The sequence below is a fragment of the Psammomys obesus genome, unplaced genomic scaffold, assembly GCF_907164565.1.
Source record: "Psammomys obesus unplaced genomic scaffold, mPsaObe1.curated_primary_1811, whole genome shotgun sequence".
Classification (NCBI taxonomy): domain Eukaryota; kingdom Metazoa; phylum Chordata; class Mammalia; order Rodentia; family Muridae; genus Psammomys; species Psammomys obesus.
The window spans coordinates 6,744,484-6,763,568 of record NW_026596125.1 but is presented as its reverse complement, the minus strand read 5'-3'; the positions used below and the strand labels follow the sequence as shown (position 1 = coordinate 6,763,568).

Below are 19,085 nucleotides of genomic sequence, written 5' to 3'. Positions count from 1 at the left end.
GCGCCCGCGGCCTCAGCGCTCCGGGCGGGCGCACGCCCCCGGCCCGGGCCGCCCCCGTTCCTCCGCGGCCCCTTCCCCGCGCGGCGGCGACGCCCCTGGCCCACGTCACGCTCGCGCCATTGTTTTCGAGCTTCCGCGCGCTGGGACCCCGCCTTTCTGGCGGAGCGGGCGGGCCCCGCGCTCGGTCCCCCTGGTCTGGCCGCGGGCCGCGGGAGCGGGCAGCCTCTCCTCGGCTCTCGTGGAGCGGGCCCCGGCCCCCTCTCCCCGGGGCCGCGAGCCTGGCAGGGTCAGGGCCGGCCCGTGGGATGGCCCACGAGCCAGTTTCGTGGTGTGCGGCACTTCCTGGAAAGCTCACACCGATTGCAAGTCTCCCCCAAAGACGTTCAGGGGCGGTTTGTCCCTTGCGTTTTTCCTGGGGCCCCCGAAGCCCCGCAGGGCGAGCTGCAGACGTGGGGCCTGTTACAAGCAAAACGTTTTGGACGGTTGGCTTTGCCCGGCCGCAGCCTTTAGAAGCACTGGATGAAGGTTTGTGTCGGGCTTGCTTCACAGCCTAGGTTGCAGAGGGCTGCGCTCAGGCAGTTCTGAAATGACTCGTCACTACACACGGTTGCGTGTGCTCCGCCACGTCGCAGCGCGCTTGCCCGCCCGCACATTTTTTCAAAATGACCATAGACTATTAATTTTTCTTAAGGCAAGGGATGCAAATTTCTTTGGCCGTCATGTGAAGGGCAGGATGTTAACACAGCGCCATTTATCGTAGACGTAGTGAGTAGAGAGGCTTCAGGTCTTCCACATGGCCGCCTTAGCGTTTTCCATCAGTGCCCAAGAATTTATCCAGATGAGGACATCTGGGCTTGTAGGTTCAGTTCAACAAACCAGCTACTTAAAAATTTAATGAAATCTTTGAGGGTGCCTTGCAGTGGCAAAGTGATTGTGCTGGGCTGTTGATACCCATGCATGCTTCTGAAGAGTGTTTCCATTACAATATGAACCTGTTCCGTGGGCCTTGAGCAGGCCATGCATTCTAGTGGCCTCGACATTGGGGTCTTTTTTAGCTTCCCTAAACACAGGTATTAGCAGGCTTGTTCTACCATGCCTGGGCTTGAAAAACTGTTTTATTGCTTCACGCTTACAAAACAAACAAACAAACAAACAAACAAACAAAAAACCAAACTTAACAAAAGCTAAATCCAAATTCAGTAGTATTGGTTGTTGCATTATTCTCAATGTAGAATTTAGAACCAGCTAATGTGTAAAACACGATGACCTTCAAGGTTCTGTTGTATGAAAATGTACAGTTAGTCAGAAGTTATTACGATTAGTACAGGTGTTTAGAGTACCTGTTGGCCAGATTATTGGGGACTGTTAGGAGAGTGTTTATTTATGTGACCCAACTCTTTCTGCTGTGAGGAAAGTTGTGCACAGAACAGGATCTTTTTTTGAGAGAGAGCCTTATTAAGCTGTTCATTTTGTACCCCTCTTCCCTAGGCCCTGACCCACCCACCCATGTACCTTGAATTGACTGTGTAGTTTAGATGAGCCTGCAATATGGGATCCTTCTTCCTCAGCTTTCCAAAATGCTAGGATTAGAGGCATGTGCCACCATGCTTGCCTGGGCTTGAAAAAAAAGGGGGGCCAAGGGGAATTCTGTGTTACTGCTTCACTCTCTTCAAAAACACAAAACAACCTACCTAAATCTTATTGTGGTATTTATGTTTTACCATTTTTGTTTTTTAGCTTTTTGAGAAGAGATCTCCTTTTGTAGCCTGGGCTAGCCTCAGACTAGCAGTAGTCAAACTGCATAAGCTTCTCACATGCTTGGGTGGCAAAGTGAACCACTATGGGTGATCTCACATGTAGATTTTTATTCACTGATGATTGCTGTGTGCATACTGTTGCTGGACTGTCCACATTTCTAGGGAAGTCATCTAATTTCCTTTTGTAACAGGCCTGTATGCACTGTAGCAGGCAGTGCCTGGCACACATGCTTTCCAGTAAATTTTTGTTGATGTGGTGTTTTTAGCTTTTATGACAACATCTTCTACATGAGGTGCTAACTATCACAGAGCATATGCTAAGTGACATGTGAGCAGTAGAAACTGTACTTTCAGCCAGGAGACAGCCTTGTGTACACTTTTAGGGCAGTAGTACTGGAGAAAGCCAGAAAGATATGTTCTGTTAAACCCTACAAGATAATGCTACTTGGCTGCTTTGCCGCTAGAGAAGAATAAATAAAGAGAACCCTTTTAAAAAAAATTGGGGGGTTGGGTTGAGATTTTTAGGTGCAAACCCAAGGAAGTTAATTTCATTAAATGAAGTTGGTAATGCATTGTCATGAGTACTAAAATCTTGTCATTTGACTTAAGTATTTTTTATGTTAGAGTTATTCATAGTTTGTATGTGAGTGTGTTGCCGGCATGTATGTATGTGCACCACTTGTGTGCCTGGTGCCTATCAAGATCAAAAGAGGGACTGTATCTCCTGGAACTGGAGATACAGACGGTTGTGAACCACCATGTGGGAGCTAGGAATTGAACTCAGTTTCTTCTGAAGAGCAGCAGATGTGCTTAACCACTGAGCTGTCTCTTCAGCCTCACCAAGTCTTAAATGATTCATGTTTTGAGGGGTGTTAGGGGAAGGGGGTTTGAGATATGCGGTCCTACTGTGTCTTAAGCTGGTCTGGAACTCAGTACTTCACGCTTACCTCCACTTTGCAATTCTCTTGCCTCAGCCTCTGCAGGCCTGGGATTATAGGTGAGGGCCAACATGCCCTGTTTTATATAACTTTATGTGAGTTTTATGTAACTAACTCATTGAAATCTGATTGCACCTTATAGTGATTGGTTGCCAAATTTTGTGGAAAATAGCTAGCAGTAACGCAACAACAAAAACCCAACAGCAATAACAGAAAATTCCCTAGTAGAAGGGTAGCAAAAATACTTCCCCTTTTTATACTGAATACAGAATCAGAAAGATTCAGTTGATTTGGAGAGTAATGAGCTATTTGTTCTCTCATTTGTGTGTCTTTATTGGCTGGGAACCCTTATCAGGAATGTCAGATGAAAGAGCCTGTGTGCAGGATCTACTTGGAAACTCTGGCACCTGAAACTTAAGGTCCTTTTTTTTTTTTTTTTTCTTAAAAAAAAAAAAGGCCAGTAGTGTCGAAAGCAGGAAGATCTAGGATTAAGGTGATGGTACAAATGGAATTCAAGGATAGCCTAGGATTAGTGAGACCCTGTCTCAGAAAACAAACAAGCATTTTCAATGTTGGCATGCTGTCATTTCAAATAACCAGTGGAATGTGTTTTTTTCTTTTTGAGGTATAATAATTTTTTAAAATTGTTTATTTATTATGTATACACTGTTCTGTCTGCATGTACGCCTGCATGTCAGAAGAGAGCACAGGATCTCATTACAGATGGTTGTGAGCCACCATGTGGTTGCTGGGAATTGAACTCAGGACCTCTGGAAGAGCAGACAATGCTCTTAATCTCTGAGCCATCTCTCCAGAAGCTCAGGGTGTAATAATTTATTTCATCAGTTTATTTTTTTGTTGTTGTTGAGAATTTCCTATATGACCATTGTATACAATTTTTCTCCTCCTTTACCCCCATCAACTCCTCCTATGTGCCCCTCCTTCTCAAATTCATTGATTGGTCTATTATTCTTTTTTATTGTTATACACACACACACACACACACACACACACACACACACACACATTTATAAATAGAACCTGATGAGTTAATTTGCTTGGAATTGAATAATCTGTCAAGGGGCTCATCCCTAGAGAAGACTGGTTCTGACTTTCTTACCAGCCATTTAGTTCCCTTTAGTACTGCATATACGAGGGGCCCTGGGATATTTCCCTAACCCATGTTAGCATGTCAGTTGGTAGTGATATTTTTCAGATCTTATTCAGGCAACCAAATTGTTGAGTGTTCATGGGTGCAGTCTTACCTTTGATTTTTGGGAGACTATGAAGGGCAGTGGCAGTAGCTTGCATTATTTTTAGGGTCTCTTGGACTTTCCTGACCAACAGCTTTAAAAGAAGTTTCTCAGACCTGGTACTAAGGTTTTTGTTAGTTCATGGCTTACGGGGGAAATAAATGTTTTTGAAAGTTCCTTGTTGTAGTTTGATGGAACATCTAATACATAACGTGTATGTCTTACTGTATGTATTACTATTACTTTGTGGTACTAGGGGCCTTATGCATGCTAGGCAAGTGCGCTACCACTGAACTTACCCCAGCCTCCCAGCCCTGCCTCGACCTCTAAACTTTTTACTTTGATGAGGGTTTTCAAGTTGTTGAGGCTGCCCTAGAAATTGCCCTGTAGCCCAGGCCAACTTTGAACTTAAACTCTACCAGCTTTCGGCCTCCAGAATATCTGGGATTACAGGCCTTTGCCACCATACCCACGTTAAAAGTTTCTTTGAGCTCGAGAGGTGGCTCAGCAGGTAAAGGCAGTGTCCTTGCAGGTCTGACAACCTGAGTTTGATCCCCATGACCCACATGTAGGAGAGAATTACCTCCCACAGGTTGTCCTCTGATGCTCCTTTGCACCCTGTGGCACAAGTGTGTCCCCTCTCAAGATAAGTGCAATAAAATTTTTTTCTTTCCTTCCTCTTTTTTTGGTAAACCTTTTTTTTGTTTTGTTTTGTTTTGCTTTTTTAAAGTACCTTTTATTTACTGTGTGCAAACACATCCACATGCATGCACACATGGGAACATGTCTTTGTGTGTATATAGGATGGCGGACAACTTGTGGGTGTTGGTGCACTCCCTCTACCATGTGGGACTCAGAGATTGAACTCAGGTCATAAGGCTTGGTGGCAAACACCTGTATCTGCCAGGTGATCTGGATGGTCTATTTTGTTCCTTTTTTTTTTTTTTTTTTTTTTTTCTTTTAACCAATTCTCTCCTTTATCTTCTTCTGGGAAACTTAACTCAATTTTCTGTCATTGATTTTGTATTATTGTTTGTTTTGTTTTTGAGACAGGCTCTTACAGAACTCAGGCTAGCCCGGATGATCTTGAACCCCTGTTTCTCCTTCCTCTGTCTCCCAAATACTGGATTAGAGTGTGTGTCATTGCACCCACCTTCACCGCTGACCTCTGCTTCCTAAGCCTCTTTCCGTTGTGGTATCTCAAATAGCTCATGTGTGCTGTTCAACATTCTGTGTCTGTGTGTGTGTGTGTATCAGTTTTACATGTTTATCCCAAATTTTCATTTGAAAATTTCAATTCTGTAGAAAATTACAGTGATGGTGTAAAGAGTTCTTTTATATCTTCCACCCGATTTACCAGTAAGTAACATTGAGCATCTTACTCTATTTTTGCATATAATTTAAACATTTAAAAATGTATCTGTTTTGTTTGTCCTTCAGCCATGGGTTCTGGGGAGTCAAACTCAGGTTGTCATGCCTGGCAGCAGATCCTGTGCCTTTAAAGGCATAAGAACATTTCAGTTTTGAAAATTTCGATTTGACTCTCATAAGAAGCCTGGTCTACAAAACTGCAATACTATTGTCACTTTAAAAATTAGTGTAACATTGGAATTTAGTGTAAGGTTGCACTGGAGAGATAGTTCAGTGGTTAATTGTACTAGTGGTTCTTCAGAGGACCTAGGTTCAGGTCCCAGCACCTACATGGTAGCATACAACTATCTATACCTGTAGTTCCAGTATATGTGATACCCTCTTCTCCTCAGGTGCAGTTATGCACATGATGCAGACATACATGCAAACAAGACACCCATACACACAAGTAAAATTACAGATGAGCATAACATTATTACCTAAGTTTCAGCTAATGCTAAACATTTCTTGGTGCTGGCAGTATATACAGTTCAGTGGTAGAGTGCTTTCCTGGCATGCACTGAAAAGTAAACAAACATAAAACTAAAAACTTACTTGTCTTAGTAATGGCCTTTATGGTTACTTCTCATTTCTAGTACTGATTTGGAACTTTTGGCATAGGGGAGTTGTTTTTTCTTTGTTTGTTTTCTATTTTGAAGTAAGGTCCCATTATATTTCCCAGGTTGATAGTTCTGTTCTGCTTTTGCTTCTTCAGTTGCTTGGGACTAGGTGATGTCACCATTCTGGCTACTAGTCCAGGACTTAGTCATTCATTGCACTTAGTACCCTTTAGGCTTTTATGTTTTTTGTTTTTTTGGTGTGTGTACATGTGTGTGCTCGCGCACGCATGTGCATGCATGTTTTGGGAACTGAACCTAGAGCTTTAGACTACCACTGAGCCCTCTGCTCCACCTTTATTTACTTTTTTAAAAAAAGTTATTTATTATGTATACAGTGTTCTGTCTGCGTGTATGCCTGCACACTAGAAGAGGGCACCAGATCTTATTGTAGATGGTCGTGAGCCACCATGTGGTTGCAGGGAATTGAACTTAGGACCTCTGGAAGGGCAGACAATGCTCCTGACCTCTGAGCCATCTCTCCAGCTCCCTTTATTCACTTTGAGGTACAACTATCTAACTTTTTGCTTGTTTTCTTGGTGTTAGTATATTTTGAGTATCACTTAGTTTTGTTGAATGCCTTTCAGTTTGGATTTGCTTAATAATTTTCTTATGCTTACATCTCGGTTAAATGTGTGTGTTTGGAATAAATGAAACATTAATACAGTTATGGACTGTGTTTTTTGTTTTTGTTTTTTCAGAGACAAGATTTCTCTGTGTAGCTCTGGCTGTCCTGGAATTCTGTGGACCACAATGGCCTCGAACTCAAGAGAACTGCTTGCCTCTACCTCCTTAGTGCTGGAAAGGCATATACCACCACTGCCCAGCTATGGACTGTGTCTTTTTCTTTCTATCTTTGTGTTTTTCTAAAAGTTTTATAAATTTTGCTTTTTTACTTAAATTTATAGGCAATTCTTTTTCTGCTTTGTCTTTCTTTAATATGATGCTTAAGTAGCATTTGTTTTATACATCCTCTTCACCATTGCATTTGTTATAAAATAACACTGTAAGCTAATAAAAACAAGATAGCTTTCATTACAATCTTAACAGGTAGAATGTGGAATGTGAAAGTTTTCATTTATTTATCTTATTATATTGAGTCAGGCTCTTATGTAACCAGCTAATTCTCAAGCTCTATATAGCTGAGGATGGCCGGAAGTTTCTTGTCTCCAACCGTGAGTGGTGGGATTACAGGCTGCATGGTGGATTGGACACAGGGCTTCTCTGCATGCTAGGCAAGCACCCTACTAACTTTATATCCCCAGCCCCCAATTTATTATTATTATTTGCAGTATTGGAGACTGAACTTCTCAGGTTGTGCATAAGAGGCCAGTACGTGTTCTACCACTAAGTTATATACAATTTCTTTATTTATTTTATTCTGTGTACAATGTTCTGTCTGCAGGCCAGAAGAGGGCACCAGATCTCATTATAGATGGTTGAGCCATCATGTGGTTGCTGGGAATTGAACTCAAGACCTTTGGAGTATTAGCCAGTGCTAATACTCTGAGCCATCTCTCCAGCCCAAAGCACTTATTTGTTATGACAACATTCCATGCAGCCCAGGTTGGCTGGGAACTCCCCATGCAGTTCAGGATGACCTTGAAATCCTAAACCTGATCTCAGTCTGTGTAGTTCATGTGGTGCTGGGATTAGAACTCAAGGCCTCATGCCTGTTAGACAAGTACTCCAGTAGCTGTCCTGTACCTCAGTCCTATTTTATTTTATTTTTTTTTGTGTGTTTTGTGTTTGTTAAATTTTTATTTATTTTTGTGCAATTTGTGAAGGTCAGAAGACAACTTGGGATATCATTTTCAGAAATGCCATTCACCGCCTTTGAAACAGGGTCTTCTGTTAGCTTCTGTCCAGTGGGAATTGAACTCAGGTCTTATGCTCTGGAGGAAAGTCCTTATGGTTTGGAGGCAAGCACTTTACTGACTGAACTACTGCCTCTGGTTTACTTTTGAAGTAGAGTTTATGAGTGAATTAATTCTTGAAATAGTTCTGTCTGTGGATAATTTTTTGATATGGTAAATTTTATGATATGGTAAGAACCTTTGGCATGTGGTGGGAATTGTGAAGTTTTGGGCCCGAGAGTAGAAATTGGTTATACATATTTCTAAGCATACAGTGCTTAGTGCAGAAGCCTTAAGTATTAAAATATTATAGGTTCAAGTATTATAAATTATGTGCTTCTGAATGCTAGCCACTGTTCTTAGAACCTTATACTTCTCCTTTTGTGGAGATGGAATCTCACGTATTCCAGGCTGGCCTCAAATTTGCTTTGAAACTGCAGTTGGCTTTGAATTCCTTAGCTTCTTGCCTTTACTTCTCAGGTGCTGGATTTCAGTCCAATATGACCTGCTACATTTTATTTCTAGTTAAAATTTTCAAGCACAGATAGGAGAAAGCAGACTTGACAATCCTCTCAGCCTTGTCATTTCTGCCGGAGAACAAGAGCCTTTGTTCTAAAGCCTGATGTCGAAAGGTTAGCAAAATATTACTACATTAAGCAAGCCATAATTCGAAAACGTTCCTGAACCAAGAATAAGAGTTTTACAGATTCATCTAGAGCATTAAAAGGAACTTGGGCAGCAGTAGTTTGGGGTTTTCACACTTGTACACAAATTAGCTTTTGAAACATGAAAAGCTTGAAATGTAGAGGCTTAGAAGTTAATTTATTTCACATATTTGCATGTAGGCATGTTGTGGGGGGGGGAGGGGCTGTTGACAGAGGATCTTCCACTTTAGCTCAGGCTATTCTCAACTTCACTATGCAGCCCAAGGCTGGTCTTGAACTGCTGGCAGTCTCCTTGCCTCAGCCTCCCAAATGCTGACATTACAAGTGTAAACCACCATGCTTGTACATGGGAGAGGTTAGCGTATTTTTGTCTGTGTATTAAGTTTGCTTTGCATGATGCTTGGGCTAGAGCTGAAAATAGAATTTCAACTTCATGGGGCTTCTAGTTGAAAGAGAAAGACAGAGACAGGCACTGAGGGACTTAGCAAAGGCATGCTTAGCATTTGGAGCTATTATATGCGAAAATATGAGTAGCGTTCCCACCTCACCCCCACTTTGGAATGTGTTAACCATCCCTTTGGTATGCAGATTCGTGTGTGTGTGTGTGTGTGTCTGTGTGTCTGACTCTTTCTGTGTGTATGTGTGAGTGTTGCATGTACAGGTGAAGACAGCATCCCATCTTGTAACATGGGGTACAGGTAGTAGTGAGCTGTCTGACATGGATGCTGGGAACTGTAGTCAAAAGCAGCACTCAGTCTTAATCACTGAGCCATCTCACCACCCCTGTGACAACAAATCTGACTGTTGGCTTTGACAACAATTTATTGTAGAACTTGGTGCATATAGATATATAGACATATAGATATGTCTATAGATAAAAACAATGAAACTATCTGAGCAATGGTGGCGTTTGCTTTTAATTCCAACACTTGGGAGGAAGAGACAGGCAGATCTCTGAGTTTGAGGCCATCCTCCTCTATAGAGTAGTTCCAGGGTAACCAGCACTATACAAGGAAACTGTCTCAAAACAAAAACAAATAAAACAACAGTAAAAAACAACAAATGAAAGGATCTCAGTGGTAGAGTGCTTTGCATAGCATATTCCAACACTGGAAAAAAAAAAGGGTAGGTCAAAAAGCTGTTGCTCATGATTTAATTACAACTTTAAAAAATTTTAAAATTGATTTTTCAGGCTAGTGGTAGTAGCACATGCCTTTAATTCTAGCACTTGGGAGGCAGAGACAGCCCTGTCTCAAAAAACCAAAAACCAAAAGATGAAAACAAAAATTGATTTTTCATGATGTTGGGATTAAACCCAGGGCCATAAGTATTGCAGGCAGGTGCATGGAGTTGCCTCTGGTCTCAGTTGTTAATTGCGCTGTATGACAGAAGCTGAGAGACGCACTGATCTGAGTACAGCGGTAAGTGGCTAGGAGTGGGCTTGGTACGACATCCATTTAGCAGCGTGAGAGTATCTTCTCTCCGAGGCCTATGGCTTGTCTAGTCTTGTGAGAGATCCTCAGGCAGCTGTACCATTATAGAGTCTGTGACAGTAGGGACTGCTCAACAAAAGTTTGTATCACTGAAGAATCACCCCTTCACATAATGTCTAAAGGTATGTTTTTATGCAGGCCCTAAGTCTTCCCTCCATGAAGGAATGTCAGTAGGTCTGATCTTTTGGTCTTCAGAGTAGGAGATACCACAGCTGCACTGATTCATGAAAGCAATAGTTATGTTCAGCTTGGAGGACACAGCTACTTTACAGCTTTCTTTTCATATCCTATCTATATCTATAGATACGTGCTCTATCTGCATGTGCACCTGCACGCCAGAAGAGGGCACTGGATCACAGTGTAGATGGTTGTGAGCCACCAAGTGGTTGCTCGGAATTGAACTCAGGACCTCTGGAGGAGCAGACAGTGCTCTTACCCATTGAGCCTCTCTCCAGCCCCAGCTTTGCTTTTCCTATGTGAATATCTCCTGAATATTTTTAAACAGCTACAGACTTGGTTTAATTACAATTGGCTTGACAGTATGATATTAACATGTTCAGAATGCTCTATTATAGATGTTTTTTATACAAGCATTAGTATTTTAATAAATGTGTAATTCAGTGTTAGAATGCTTGCTTAGTTATGTGAGGCTCTGGGTTTGATCTCTAGCAGTAGTAAAATCAAAACATAGCAAAATATTGTCCAAGCAAAAACTTCAAGAAAAGTGAAATTTAAGACTAGCCTAGTTGTCAAAGTACTTGATGCAAAGATACTTAGCTGCTTGCTCTGCTCCTCATGTTTACTGATAGGATGAAAGGTGTACACTTACACTACAGTTTAAAAAATAGATTTTAAATGGCATATTAGTATACAGTGCCAGTATCAAACCACTAAATTGTTGATTTTCCTTTCTAGAATTCATCATACAAATAAAATGACAACTTCCTGGAGTGATCGCCTGCAGAACGCAGCGGATGTACCTGCTAACATGGATAAGCATGCCTTGAAAAAGTATCGGCGAGAAGCCTATCACCGGTAAGATAGCTCCACCTTAGGGAGCCTTTACTTTTCCCTTACTCTTCAGGTGATGAAATCAATACAGAGATGTTAAGTCATTTATCACAGAGCATAGAGCTAGCCTGTGATTCAAATCTAGTGACATTCAGGCTTTTAACTATTTCACACCAGTGTTATGTCTTACAGCTACTAGTAAAAATCATGAAGAAAGTCTTTATTTGCTAGAAAGTTGCATCTAGTTAATTGTAGTTTTTCCCCATTTTTCTTGATAGCCTCATGTAGCCCATGCTGGCATTGAACTCACATCCGTCTTCCTGCTTCAGCTCGTCAAGTTCTGATTATGCCTATGCACCGCCATGTCTAGGATTCTTTCTTTCTTTCAAGATGGTGTCTGCTGAGTTGCCCAGGCTGGCCTGGAATACACAGGCTTGAGCGTTCCTCCAGCCTCAGTGTTCCAAGTAGCCAGGACAGCAGGCACACATCATGCCTACCTAAGACCGAAGTCATTTTTAAAGCTTACTTACGCTGATGGTGTGTGTGTGTGTGTGTGTGTGTGTGTGTGTGTGTGTGTGTGTGTGCGCGCGCGCGCGTGCGTGTGACCATGCCACAGTCCACATGTGGAAGTTAGAGGACATCTCTGGGACATGTTTGTTGTTTCCTTTTCTTTTTATTGGATTTGGGATTGGACCCAGGTCACCAGCCTTGTGCAGCAACTGCTCTAACCTGTTGAGGTTGAAACTTTAAATAATTTATTTAGTTCTGTCTTATTTTCATTGGTGTTTTGCTTGCATGAGTGTCTGTGTGAGGGTGTTAGATCCCCTGGAACTGGCGTTACAGACAGTAACTGTTATGTGGGTGCTGGGAATTGACCCTGGATTCTCTGGAAGAGCAGCCAGTGCTCTTTACTGCTGCACCATCTCCATGTTGAGGATGAAACTCTTAACTGCTGTTTGCTAGAAATTGATTATAACTCTTAGACAGAATTTAAAATTGTGTTTACTTAACCCAGGTGCAGTACATACTTGTAATCTTAGCACTTGGGAGGTAGAAATAGGAGGATCATGAGTTCAAGGCCAGCTTGGGTTACATGAGTCATTGTCTCAAAGATAAAAAAAACAAAGTACAGAATAACAGTTTGGTTCACAATAGTAGTTTTTATTTTTTAAAAAATGTTACACGGTTCTGGTCTTGCCTTTTTACACAGAAAAGAGTAGAATTAAGGAATGGGCATGTAGCCTGGTTAGTGGTTGGTTTTAATGTAAGCTAATGATGCTTTGCTAATGTAGGCCACTATGTAGAACATTGTTTCTTAACCCATGCAAAAGTGAAAGCGTTTCTGGTTCCTGTCAAGTCTCCAAATTACATAGTGGGTATTGATGACCTCTCCTTTCTGTGTGCTGGGTTGGTATATGCCATAGGAATTCAAGTATAGAACAGAATGTTAAAACTTTCAAATGCTTATCTTATTATTGTGAGTGTATGCGATACGCATGTGTGAGTGTGGATGTTCATGTATGGAGGTCACAACTTTCAGAAGTTGGCTCTCCTTCTTCTGTGGTTTCCAGAGATTGAACTCGGGTTATGAAGGCTTGTGCAGCAAGCATTTTTACCCAGTAAGCCATCTTCTGGGCTTTAATTATTTTTTAATTAAAAAAAAGTATTTATTTTTATTTTATATGCATTGGTGTTTTGCCTGCATGTATGTCTGTGTGAAGGTGTCAGATCTTGGACTTGAACCCAGGACCTCTGGAAGACCAGTCAGTGCTCTTTACCGCTGAGCCATTTTTGCAGCCCCCACACGAGCCCTACAACAACATGTTAATATGTGTAGAGAAAACACAGGGCTGTGGAGATAGCGTAGCCGGCAGGGCGCCTCGTTAGCTGCACAGAGCCCTGGGTTTGATCCTTAGCAAAGCACATGGGGACACATGCAGGCCCAGGCCTGTTAGCTCATTACCCTGAAGACAAAGACAGGAGAAAAAAAAAGAAGTTCAAGGTCTTCCTCGGCTACATAGCAAGTTTGCAGTCATCTTAGACTACATGAGACCCCATCTTGAGTGAAAGGAAGCAAGCACAAATACTCTGCAGAATTCAGCTGTTCTCTGTGCTCATGTTCCATTATTTGGTTGGTTTTTAGGCTCGAGGCCGGCAGCTCTCAACCTTCCTAATGCTGTGACCTTTTAATACAGTTCCTCATGTTGTGCTGACCCCAACCATAAAATTGATTGTTACTTCATAACTGCAGTCTTGCTACTGCCATGAACTGTAATATAAATGTCTGATGTGCAGGGTCTGCTATGTGACCCCAGGTTAGAGCTGCTGCTCAGTGGACGCAGCATTTCCAGCAGGGGAGACAGGGCTAAACGTGCGCAGTGAAGAGCTAAATATTTACATTTCAGCAGGCGTCATCTGGTAGGCATCCTAATTGATAGTATGCCATAGTTCAATACATTTCTGACTCATTCCAAATGGTATTTCTTGTAATAATTTAGACAGGTTCCACACCCTACATTTTTCATAAGGTAGGAGTGATATGAAACAATGAAAATAACAGTATAATAGAAGCATCTCTCAAAGGTTTTTATTGTTGTTGTTGTTGTTGTTGTTTTAAATAAGGGCTCACTATGTGTAAGCTCATAACCTTCCTGCCTTGGATTTCTGATTGCTGGTGTTATAGATGTATTCCAGAAGGCCTTGTAAGTCCATTTACAAATTGTGTTTGTTGTGTTACTGGTTTTTGTGTGAAGCTGGAGTAATATGATGTGATCCTATGTGCTAGGTAAATGCTCTGCTGGGGCTTGAACCCATGACTCTTAAATACTGAGTTATATCACTCTGTCCTAATAAAACACTTTTTAATTTAAAAATATGGGTCTTAGACTCTTGCAAGTATTTTCTTTTTAAAAGTTATGCATCTATTTCTAAAATTGACAAAAATTATGTATATAATTTCAAACTTATTTTAAATAGGTGTATAGTGTGAAATGGGTAAATAAAACTAATTAACATTCATTAACTTGGGGCTGGGGAGCTAGCTCAGTTGGTGAGGTGTTTGCCGTAGGAACGTGAACTGATCTTCAGAAATCACGTTAAAAACAGAAACCAGGTCTGGTGAACTGGGGAGGTGAATATAGGAGGATTTTTAGCGCTCTCTGGCCAGCCAGGCTAGTCTACTTGGTAAGATTTAGGTTGATGAGAGACCTTGTCTCAAAAAATACAGGGGGCGACACCTGAGGAATAATATCTGAAGCTGACTTCCAGCCTGTCTGTGCACACACATGCCTCTATGCTGTGTTTGCTTTTAAACTGTTCTATCTGGGGGCATTGAAGCCTCCACTTCCTTTCCACCAACCCTTCAACCCTAGGTAAGAGAGAGAAGGTCAGTGAGGAGAGGGGCACAGACCCCTTTACTTCTCCCAGCTGTTGAGGGTGGGTGGGTTCTTTTGGGGCTATCCCAATCTTCGTCAACAGCCAGTGCAGTCAGCAGTCTCCTCCAGGCCCCTGCACCAAATCACATCTCTACTGTGCCTCTCTAAACTGCCACTCACCACATGCGCCACTTTCTCTCTCTGGGCTCTCCTATTGATATCCCTCAGAGTGCTAGACCATGCCCCTCTCCGTGCAGCATGAGGCTCTTACCAGCTGGCAAAGCCCATGCCCCCCAGGAGGCCGTTATCAACTATGGACAGACTGAAATCTCACACTTGGGAACAAAGACATATTTACATAACATAAGTGAGTTTTTAAAGAAACCAAAACTTCCACTACACCTACATTTGTCTGTTCAGAAGGACATATTTTTATGGAAGTACATGTACTTGCACATGAGCACACACACACACACACACCATTAACTATTTTGTGGTGAGATCACTTGAAGTTTCAGGGCGGTCTTGGCTACATAATGAGTTCAAGGCTAGCCTGGGATACATAAGACCTTGTCTCAAATAACATCCTCCACTCCAAAAAAAAAAAAAAAAAGGAAAATGCAACAAAGATTCCTCAACCATTTTGAGTATACAATATTTTATTATTAACTTTTATTACCATGTTGTAAAATAGATATCTTGAGCCAATCTTTCAAACACTGTTTTCTTAGTTGATGAAAAATTTGAGACATGAGGCCTTGCTTCAAATGATCCCCCATCCCACCGCCAAATGAATTGGTCCTGCATGGTGGCACACACCTGTAATCATGCCGTTTGTGGGTCTGAGGCAGGAAGATTAGGAGTTCAAGGTCAGTTTACCAAGGTCAGTTTGAGGCCAGCATAGGCTATATGAGACCCTCTCAAATAACCAGAAGTTTAAAAAAGAAAATGTATTTAGTGATGGTGTGTGGCGCTCTTCCTGGGGAGATAATCAACAAACATCTACTCCCCCACTAGGGAACTGACAACAGACCAGAGTTAAGGGTGCCGCCAGAATCCAACTTGGTGAACCAGGGAGTTTTGGGGTTACTTCTAGGAGCAGAAATGACTCAAATGAAGTTCTCTTACCAAAAGTCCATCCCAGCATGGGTGATGGCTCTTGAAAGCTGGAGCTCACTGTATAGAACTTAGGCAGCTTGAAAGGTGGAGAATCTACTTGACTGTTCAGATGGTCTGAGCCTTTCCTAGGCAGCTTGACTTGTTGGAGAGTGTTTTAGAGCTGCTCAGCCTGTCTGAACCTGTTAGAAGCAGCTTTGCTTGTCTGATTTTATCTCTCAATGGTCCTTACTGCTTACTTATTTATGCTTGGGGGAAGAAAGGGCCTAATGCATCTGGTAAGTTTCTGGAACTTCATGAAGCTTTTGAGTTATGTACTCTCTGAGCCTAACTAGCATCCCTGCAGGATTGAACAGGCTCACCTATCTTTAGAACATCATGTACCTTTTCAAGCTTCTTCCCAAGATAGAAGTGTTTCTTGGAGGATTTCAAGAGAACAAGTGGAAACCATTTAGTTTTACTACTTTTCTTTCTTTCTTTTTCCCTCCCTCTTCTCTCCCTCCCTCCCTCCCTTTGTGTATTTATTTTTGAGCAGGGTCTTATGTATCCCAAGCTGGCTTCAAACCTGCAGTAGCTGAAAAAACAGTAAACTTCTGATTCTCTTGCCTCTATCTCTTGAGTGCTGAAATTGCCGGTCTGTGCCCCCATGCCCAGTATTATGTAGTCCTGGGGTTCAAACTTAAGTCTTTTTATGTTGTACAAGCCAAGCCCTCTACCTCTTGAGCTATGTGTCTAGCACTATATAGTTTTTTGTTGTGGTTGTTTTTTCAGTTAAGCCAACTTGTATTGTTTTTGAAACTTTATTAAAGATATTTGAGTTGTTTGCCATTGCTGAAGTAGGCAGACTGCAGCGATCATTCTCATACACTCTACTTTATATGTGATGTTTTGCATTTTTTCTTTTAGAAAAAGCTAAATATTCTTGCGTATATGTGAGTGAGTGAGTGTGGTATACACACGGAGGCCAGAGGATGGCGGTGGGTGTCCTGATGTGTCGTTCTTTTTGACTTTTGAATCTGACCCTCTTGCTGAACCTAGAGCAAGCCTCAGTGATCCTCCTGTCTCTGCTTCCCTCAGTCAGGTGCAAATAGCCATAACTGGCGTTTTTATGTGGGTTAGGGATGTCAAGTTGGGTCTTCATGTTTGTTCAGGACGTGTTCTTACTCACTGAGTCATCTTTCCATTCCCAGAAGTTTAATGCTCTTAGTTAATTACATGCCCAGTGTACAGCCTTGCTTCATCATCACCATTATTATTTGTTTCGTGTTCTGCATCTCAACATAGAAATGGTGGTGATGTATCATTAGGAAACTGACCTTCCACATGTGAGTGTTGTGCTGCCTTCATTTCCTTGTTATGATTGCTTAGTTTCTGACTTGAGGATAATCATCTGGCCAAACCCTTCATTGGTATATGTTATGCTGTAGTCAGAAGGTAATCCAAGATGCTTAGATGTCATAGTGACTGAAAGAGACACATTAGAAGATCATTTCTTTGTTTAATATCTAGTGTTAACACTAAAGATAGTGTTCAGTACAGATCAGAATTTATATTTACCAAATCCAGAATGGAACTATTTGATTTTTCATCAACTCCTCATGTTGACTATGCTTCTGATGCTGGAATCAGGTATTTGGATTTACCATTTTTTGAAGCTCTGATAATTATAATAAAGCAAACTTTTTTTAATATAGGGAATTGCCTTTTTCTTTGTGAACATAGATTTATGAATTTAGTAGTTTTTATTATGCTGAAGTAAAATTTGATAATTGAGCTTGTGCATTTGTAGTTAAGTAGTCATTTGCCTTACTTTAAAAAAAGTGTAGGCTCATGTAATACTTTGCACCTGTGATCTGAACAGTCAGGAGTCTGAGGCAGGAAGAATTGCCAGGAGTTTGAGGCAAGTCTTGGCTACATTGTGAATTTTTCTTTCACTTAGCATTACAAAAATAATTTGAAAAATTATTTTTATGGAGTTGGAGAGATGGCTCATCAGGTAAGAACACTTGTTGCTTTTGCAGAGGACCTGGGTTCAATTTTTTTTTTTTTTAGTGGCTCTCTGGTGGCTCATAACTGTCTATAACTAGAATCCAGCATCCTCTTTTGATTTCTGTGGGCACCAGGCACACAGATGGTATACTTATGTACAGTCAGGAAAAGCACTCATACACATAAGATAATATCTTAAAAAAATTACTTTGTGTGTATGTATTGAGACAGGGTTCTCACTGTGTGGATGAGGCTAACTTTGGACTTATGGCAGTCTTCCTGTTTCTGCCTTCTAAATGCTGGGGTTACAGTCATGTAGCACTGTGCCTAGCAAGCAGAATGTTTTTAAGGTTTATCCATGTAAATACTTATTTTACTGGCCTAATAATATTCCATTGTATAGATATACTGTATTTGGCAACCTTACACAATCTGGTGTCATCTGAAAAGAGGCAGGGAACTTTAATTGATGATTTCTGTGGAATGGCACCTTGTTCTGGGATATATAATAAAGCAAAAGGAGCAAGCCAGTAAGCAGTCTTCCTCCATGGCTTCTGCTTCAGTTCCTGCCTCTAGGTTCCTGCCTTGTCCTTTTTTCAGTGATGAAACTGTTACTGGGACACGGATTAAATCCCCCACCCCCAGCTTGCTTTTGGCGATGTTTTTAATCACAGCAATAGAAACCTAAAATTATAATACAGTATCATGAACATTTGTGTGAAGTTTTATATGGATATTTGTTTTGTTCATGTATCTAGGAGTAGAATTTGCTTGGTTATGTGGTAACCAAGCTCAGGTTATTGATACCTTAATTGTTCATGGTAATATATCATTTTACAGTCCTACTTGCAATATGTGAGCATTTCAGTTTCTCTGCATCTTTACACAGTTGCTGTTGTTGTCTTTTGATTACAGTAGCCGTCTTAGTGTACATCTCTCATAGTTTCAGTCTTTATTTTCCTTATGAGGTTGGTTGGATAGCTCTACATGGTGTCTTGTTTTTGTTTTTTGGTAAAGGCGGTTCTTACTTCATGTGATGTTCCATTCCTATAATCTTGGCACTTGGGAATAGAGGCAGAGAGGATCAGGAGTTCTAGTGAGTTCAAAGCCAACTGAAATTATGAAACCTTGCCTCAAGCAAAACAAAAGAAGGCCCAGACAGGCTCTCACTCTGTAGCCAGGTTGTCTTGCCTTGCTTTCCAAGTGCTCTGAGGACCGTTGTGAGCCACTGTGCCTTATATTTCATGCTCTCTTTTTAAGATTTATTTTTTAAGTGTATAAGTATTTTACACGTGTGTGCGTGTGTGCATGTGCACTGGGAGGCTAGGAGAGGGTATTAGATTCTATGGCGCTGGAATTACAGGCAGTTGTGAGCTGCACAGCATGTATGCTGGGCTCCAAATGCGGGTCCTCTGCAAGAGCAGGCTTCCCTCCGGCGCTACCTTTCCAGCTGCAGGGCCAGGCTCTTCAGGACAGTGCATATATTTTCCTTTGAGAAATGCCACCCAGGTCTTTAGTAGTTTTAAAACTAAGTTACTTCTGTGTGTGTGTGTAGGCGTGTGAGGTGGAGGTGTGTGTAGGAGTGTGAGGTGGAGGTGTGTGTGTG

At 41.6% G+C, this 19,085-nt stretch overlaps 1 protein-coding gene across 2 annotated transcripts in view; it reads left to right on the top strand.

The window, feature by feature from the left end:
• Nt5c2 (5'-nucleotidase, cytosolic II) overlaps nucleotides 1–19,085 on the top strand; it is a 116,588-nt gene that overhangs the window by 50,409 nt on the left and 47,094 nt on the right. For both annotated transcript variants that reach the window (XM_055630102.1, XM_055630103.1), the window contains exon 2: nucleotides 10,905–11,024. In XM_055630102.1, coding sequence (XP_055486077.1) covers nucleotides 10,905–11,024 — 120 coding nt within the window. The remainder of the gene's footprint in view (nucleotides 1–10,904; nucleotides 11,025–19,085) is intronic.